The sequence below is a fragment of the Dufourea novaeangliae genome, unplaced genomic scaffold (genome assembly GCF_001272555.1).
Source record: "Dufourea novaeangliae isolate 0120121106 unplaced genomic scaffold, ASM127255v1 scaffold162, whole genome shotgun sequence".
Lineage (NCBI taxonomy): Eukaryota > Metazoa > Arthropoda > Insecta > Hymenoptera > Halictidae > Dufourea > Dufourea novaeangliae.
Window position 1 is genome coordinate 1712310 of NW_015374046.1, and position 7223 is coordinate 1719532.

The 7223-nt window shown below is 34.2% G+C and overlaps 1 protein-coding gene across 3 annotated transcripts; it reads left to right on the forward strand.

Moving 5' to 3' along the window:
• The first annotated feature begins 218 nt into the window (after positions 1 to 218).
• On the forward strand, positions 219 to 4767 carry LOC107189736 (26S proteasome non-ATPase regulatory subunit 10-like). 3 transcript variants are annotated; one of them, XM_015578344.1, is made up of 5 exons: positions 219 to 253; positions 334 to 515; positions 584 to 682; positions 3524 to 3812; positions 4441 to 4767. In XM_015578344.1, exons 2-5 carry the CDS (start codon positions 414 to 416, stop codon positions 4638 to 4640), a joined length of 690 nt encoding a protein of 229 aa, XP_015433830.1. In that variant the 5' UTR covers positions 219 to 253; positions 334 to 413; the 3' UTR covers positions 4641 to 4767. The 3 variants fall into 3 exon arrangements, with proteins under 3 accessions (XP_015433830.1, XP_015433832.1, XP_015433831.1); XM_015578346.1 differs by having other exon boundaries at positions 244 to 253; positions 339 to 515; XM_015578345.1 differs by lacking the exon at positions 219 to 253 and having other exon boundaries at positions 265 to 515.
• The last annotated feature ends 2456 nt before the right edge of the window (positions 4768 to 7223 follow it).

Below are 7223 nucleotides of genomic sequence, written 5' to 3' on the forward strand. Positions count from 1 at the left end.
ATCTTGAAATGCATTTATGAAAAGGATCTCTAACAGATTTCACACTTCTTCAAATCAGTGTCAACTTCACCTTTACCCTCCTTTCCTATTACATGTGTTATTCGATTCAAACTTCGCGCCTGTAAAGCTTATGACATACACCGCTACGTGACATGAGCGGGGACCGCAACAGATAATAGGTTGGTACGTCAAATTCCCAATTTTACATATCCTACATTGTTTACTAAATGAAACAAAAGTTAAAATTTTTAAGGTACGTAAAATTTAATATTGAATTATAAATAACGAAAAACAAACAACATACGACCATGATTTCTGTCCCTCCGGTGGTAGAATAGAAGAAGTGTTGTTCTCACGTCCAAACATAACCATTTATAATTTGTCTTAAATATTTACACTAAGAAGCGACGAAAATGTCTGAGCATTCAATTCATGATATGGCATATCGTGGTAAAACCGCGGATGTTATGCGTCTTATAAGTGAAAATCAGAAACTGAAGACAGAGAAGGACAGCGTACGTATTTATTTCATTAAAATATGTATCTAGGTTATGTTCCTTCTTCATAAGTTTGTTTTCGATAGAACGGACGTATGTTAATACATTGGGCTGCACTTGGAGGCCATGATGACCTGGTCAGATTTTTGTTATCCCTTGATGTACCCGTGGATCCTACTGACGATGTAAGTTCTTTAATTATTACTTGACAGATCAAAACAAAACATTAACGCGATGTGTCATAGATACAGATGGTGTGAACTGCTATTTGCGAATCACGAGTGATTTGATCACGTTCGTTCCTAATCACGGTGATTTTTCACAGTGAATCGTGATTTTTCGTGATCGTTTCTAATTGGTGGAGAAACATAACAGTACTTTACACGCGACTCATAACCTGTATATTTTACATTTATATTAACTACATCGAACCAAAAATTCGAGTTATACCATATAAAGTGAAGGATTAATTAGAAACAATGAAGAATAATGAATAAATTAATGATTATAAATTATAATCTACATGTTACCTAGCAAATCATTCTTTTAGAATTTCTTGTTTTTTCTTACTAATTTTTACAAACACAAATAGTAACGTAATTCATCGTAAAATCATATTGAATACGTTTTTCTGTTTAAAGATCAAGGACTTACGATCGCAGTAAGTAAATTCACTCAAGATAAAAAAATCGCAATCATGGTCGTGAATGAAGTTAAATCACGACTGTGTGATAATGATTCGGCGATCACTGTGATAAATCGCCGTTAGTGATTTTGCACGCCATCTCTAGTCATAGATACATGATACATATGTATATCATGAGTTACGACTAGATTTCATCAGTTGTGCCAATCCGTATAGTTTGTTTATGTTTCGCGTTTATTTAGTATTAATGAAGTCAATTTACAGCGAGTAGAGTTTGTATTTATTGCTTGGAGCTATTTTTACCCTCTATTTCCTATCTACAGTGTGTCTCAGCTAACTTGATCACCTCGAATAATGACGTGACACGTGTCTTAAATGTCGTAAATGTGTCATAAATGTCATATATCTGGAATGAAAATATCTATAACGTGTTTCTAACCTATAAAACGTTTTTCGTATAGGACATAGGTTATAAAGAAGTTACTAAAGGTTACTAAAAATGTGGGTTTGCAAATTATTAAATATTTTTATTTTGAACGAAGTAAGATTGATCAGTTACTAGCAAATTTCTTTTTTTGGCGTCAGGCTGGCTGTAGGTACTGCATGTCATACGACTTCTACAGCCGGCCCTGCCCATGCTCCTCCCCAAAAGGGGGAGGAACACACCTTGTTACGAGGGGGGGGCGAGTACGCTCGACCTCCCCCGAAGCCAAATCCCCCCAGGGACGGAATCTAACCGTCCCTCCACCTCCACCGACACTGTCTTCTGCTTTGAACTGGCCGCGACAGGAATGACACCCCCAGTGTCACCCCCAGTTCCGTCGCCCTGCGAGCAGCACGAGGGGCCACCGCGGCTGTGACCATTTACTCCCACCCTAGTCTATCCGTGCCGCCTTGTTGATGATGATGTATAATATCAATTTGCTGTAATTGTGTCGTCTTGAGCAATATCGGTTTTGGCTATAAACACCGGCTTCAACCGATCTACTGATGGTTGTCTTCTTTTTCCCATTTCTGTCGTCGAGCCACGTGTTGGTCGGATAGATCTCATGTATTCTCTGTGCTTCTGTATGAAGATGTATGGATGGGCTGGAGAATCTTGCTGGATGAAAAAGTCCCCTGGAATTCTTAAGGTTGTGCCGAAGGTTCGGCAGGTGAAGCCTTCAAATCTTCTTTGTACGCCGTTTGAAGCCCAAGCATGATCGTTGGGGGAATACCGGCCATGGAATACTACTATTGCACATTAATACTGTCTTTAATGTGCGGAGACACCTCTCAATGAGTTCGTCGACGCTGGATGGTAGAGTGTTGTTCGGGTGTGTTTTGTACTAATTGTATGTCATAGTGCATTGAAAAGAGTACTGTTAAATTGCGTACCCTGGTCGGTGGTGATTGACACAGGTGTTCCGAACAGACATATTTGTTGAAGAATGCATCGACTGTCGTAATTGTCATTTCTACAATTGCGTCCACGACACGGTCCCTGTCCATCGGAATGGTGATGACGGGCTGCTTGCTGACCCTTCTCTTCTTATGTCCTCGATGCTGATCTTCGGCAAGAGCATATGGTGCTTCTCCGGAGGAGGTCAGGGAGCCGAAGCTACTGCTTGCAGAGGTTATTGGATTGCTGGGATCAGAGTTGGACATTGCCTAAATAAAAAATTATTTGAATAACGAATCGAATAAAAGATAATTTATCTTTATTCGTTATTAGTATAACGTTATAACGTGTAATTTTTGTATTCGATGAGAATTTATTCGTCGAATAAAAAAATTATTCTATACTTGAAATTTGTATTTAAATAAAAATTTGCTCATCTCTGGCTGGGGCCACCTACGAATCTACGAATGAATGCCTTGCGTCGGCTGCTTCCCGTAATCTTGCCTGTGAGCTGGCTTTATTCTTCAGCACCTCAATTCTCTTCATGGTAATAATACAAGTAAAATACCTGGGCGTTTATTTTGTTTATTTTGTTACAAACTTATTGCAGAGCACTCTTCATGTACTATGTATGTCTGCCTACTGTAGTTGAGCACATTGTTAATTTGTTAACGAACAGAATAGTGTAATGTGAATGATCGATCAACAATCGTGATAGCAAACTGTATTTCTATAATTTACAAATATTAATATATAGAAGCTTGTCTGCCTTGGTTATTGTTCTCGTTGGGCAGCAGTTACGAGACGTGGTTTCAGATCTCACAATCAGCAGTAAACGTCATCATTCGATTGGATAAATGCCAGATTGATTTTCACACATTTCAAAGTGTTGTCTTAACCTTTGGTCTTTTCTGGAATTTCTTTCATATACTTTAAATAGTAAAATTTATTTGAGATAATAAACTTGAGTTTACAAAATATATTAATTTTAATATGTAGATGGAGATGACACCGCTAATTTTGGCAGCATCGGCTGGACGTGAAAAAGTGGTTAATACCTTATTAAAAGAGGGTGCAAATGTTAATGCTACTACACAAACTGGCCATTCTGCGCTCCAGTATGCAGCATCGAAAAATTGGCAGACTATTTGCGCTGCATTGTTAGAAAAAGACGCAGACGTTAATATAACAGATAATCGCGGTGCAACGCCATTGCACAGGGCTGCCTCAAAAGGCAATGTTGCTATTGTGAAACTCCTTTTGGAACATGGAAAGGATTTAGAAATAGGTGAGTACTCTTTTATATTTAATATTGTTTGTTTATAAACATTGTAAATTGGAATGGTAAGAATATTATGAATTATTTTTATAAAACATAGCCTTTTCTCAAATTTCAATATTCTTCAAAGGAGCCATGTTTAGGCGCAAACACAAAATTCAAACGAGAGTCTCAAGTCTACCGTCTCGCTCCGAAATATTTTAATTCCGGTTAAAAGTTCACCCTATTAGACTTTTAAAAAAAAATCGCCCATAGCCCGTTAATTAATCGCCTTGTGTCATTCACTTTTACGTACAGTTTTCTAGAATTTCAAATAGTTTAGGAAATAATGGACTGTTCACTGTTAGCACGGACACCCTGTATATGACACATGATGAATGTTTACTTACATTAGTGTGTAGATTTACCCCGTGAACTCTGAAGTATTGATATGCATTTATGAATCACCTACACATATATTTCAAAAAATGGAGTTTACAGTTTAAAAAAAAAGAATCAATTTTTGTAAAAAGTAATTCTACATAGACCACATTCATAAAATGTTGAAATTTTTTTTCAAAAACATACACATACCTTTCTTGATATCAAATTCGTAATTATTATTTCTTTCCTTAGAAATGGCTTTACTTGTTTACAGATAGCAGAGATTACGACGCTAATACTGCATTACACTTAGCATGTGAAGAAGATCGCGTCGACGAAGCGAAAGTGTTGCTTGAACATGGTGCGGATTTATATTTACGAAACAAAGAGAAGAAGACTCCGTTGGACAATGCCAGTCCAGGATTGAAGCGACAATTGGAAGAAATTAGGAAGAAACAAATTGGAATGAATTAAAATACGAATTGTATTGGTTCAGTGGTGTTCAATCTTTGCCCGTTTTTAAGGTCAATGACAAGCATTTTACAGTTCAACGTTGCGAAAAATATTTTGTATGATTAAATTATGTACATCATAATGTAATAAATTTTTATTTTATCAATGCTTTTATTAAATACAGGTAAAGGTAACCATTTTTAGTACATATGGATGTTGCTAATGAGATCGACCATCTGAAATTATATATGAAGAAAAATTTCGCATTTCAGTTATAAATTTCCTTGAATTTTTTTCAATTCAATGATATTATAGTATTTACTTATGTATTGGTTAATATTAGAATAACAAATAAGACGTATGTAATAATTTTCTAATTACTAAATCAACTAAAAAAAGGTTATTGCAATAGATCATATTATATTATACATTTATTGATCACTAAATAAATAACCGATTGAAAATCACTGACCGAGTAACAATATATCTGCCATCCACTTTTCAGCATTTATTATGCCTTCCTCTCAACATACCGTAGTGTCAGTAATGTTCGATTTATGCCTGTATAAAATGTAGTATCAAAAAAGTTTCCCATTTCGATGGTCAAACAAATCTTATTCAACTTCTCCATCTCTCTCTTATTTCTTTCCTCCTTTTAGTTACTTATTTCAGTTCATTTATAGTATTCATATAAATTCTTTTCAACCCCGTTGGAATTTATATTTGTAAGAGAAGAGATGATCGCTTAAGCTTAAGCAAAACTTACCAAAATCGAAGCTAAACGCATTTAGCGCCTATTTACAAATTCACATCGATTTGCGAACAACGCAAGGTGTAGATTCCCTTTTTTGTTTACAGAAATTTTGGATGGCTTATAAAAAATATGTCCATTCTAAAACTATAAAATCAATAACTTTGCCGAGCTTTTCTGGTTTCTGTTGCTTCAATAAAATATTTTCTTCTTACATCCAAAAATAAATAGCATGTTTTAGATTGAATTATATATGCATATGAAATGAATTCTTTCAATACCTTCAGACTTTAGACAAAAGTCAATTGTGGTAAAATCCAAGTCAATTAAGCTGTTCATCGTTTTACTGCATCACTACGTAAGCTAGGAACTATATCAAAAACATGAAATTAAAATTATCTCGACTTATCGGTTAAATAAAAAAATAAGTATATTAAATTGTAAGTAATTTATGGCCGCGTTATAGTCCACTTTGCAAGGCGTACGTGTATACGTATATTTATTGAAATTTTGCAGAAAAGAGTTCCAGGGGTAGAAATTTGTTTTTATTGCTATCAATATAAATTTGCAGTAGCTGAAAAAGTAATCCGAGTAAATAATTTCAATTGTGAATGCATTTAAGATATACATCGCTTTTAAGTTCATTTCACACTACTGCGTGAATTAATTATACCACATATAGTTGCTATAATAATACGTTATAAATCGTAACTCACGAAATATATTTTTTACAATCATCCAAATTTCCAGAAATGAAAGGAATACCTTTGAGAGAAAGTTGTGTATGTTCCGACGGTGTTTCAGTTTTGTACACGTTATTAAAAATCTTAAGACTTGGATCAATGTTCTACATTCTCGTACCCAAACAGGGTACAAACAAAAATACGATCAAGTATCAATTCCACTTTACTAATAAATTGTTGCATATGAAGTGGTAGATTTTTAATGACCAAAAAAGTGCATGCCTTAAATTAATATGCAACTAAGCACCTTTACGAATAAATAATAGGTTTGTAACAGAAACAAGCATTGTCAGAAGATTAAAAAGAGGTAACAGATTATTACTGATTCCATTCTGGAGAAACCTTTACTATTTAAAATGAGGATTTTACAGTAATTTGTAAGTTTGTAAACTCTACGAAAAAAAACTCTTATTTTGCTTAACCCTGCAATTAAGAAATTAATTTTATTGATTTTTCACTATGAATAGGATAAATAGTGTATTTAATTTAGCTTTTTACATACTCCTCACTGTACTTTCCTATAAATATGATTTTATTCAAAGACTTTAGAAATTCATGGTTTTATTGGAATTAATTCTTGTATTATGAAGTCGATAAGAAGGTTTTTCTAATACTTTAAAGTGAACAAAACTAAGAGGTCAGATTTTCTAACTCTGAAAAACATCATTCTTTAAGAAGGATTGTTGTGGTTATGTATCTTCAGTGTCCATTCAAAAAAGTGTATTTAATTATGAAAATCAGTGATCCACCACTTGACATACAACAAATTTATACATCGCATCACTGACTCCATTCTTTTTGACAGACACAATTCATTACAGTATCGTTTTTTATTTATGAAATTATAATTTATTTCTTACTAACTAAATCTGTCGAAAGTGTATGTAACATTTATTAAGTTTCTTGCAAAGATTATTGTAATTTAATTATAATAATTGCGTGGAGAAAATAATAGTCCACGATTTTGTTAAGTGGCAATTCAATCGCGAATTTGAAAAGCCCGCCTAAAAAATCACTAGAAAGCTGTTTAATGTAAAAAACAGGCCAGTTTCGTCCATGTACAATCACTTAGTCGTATCAAAAAATATTATAACCCTGATATATATGTGT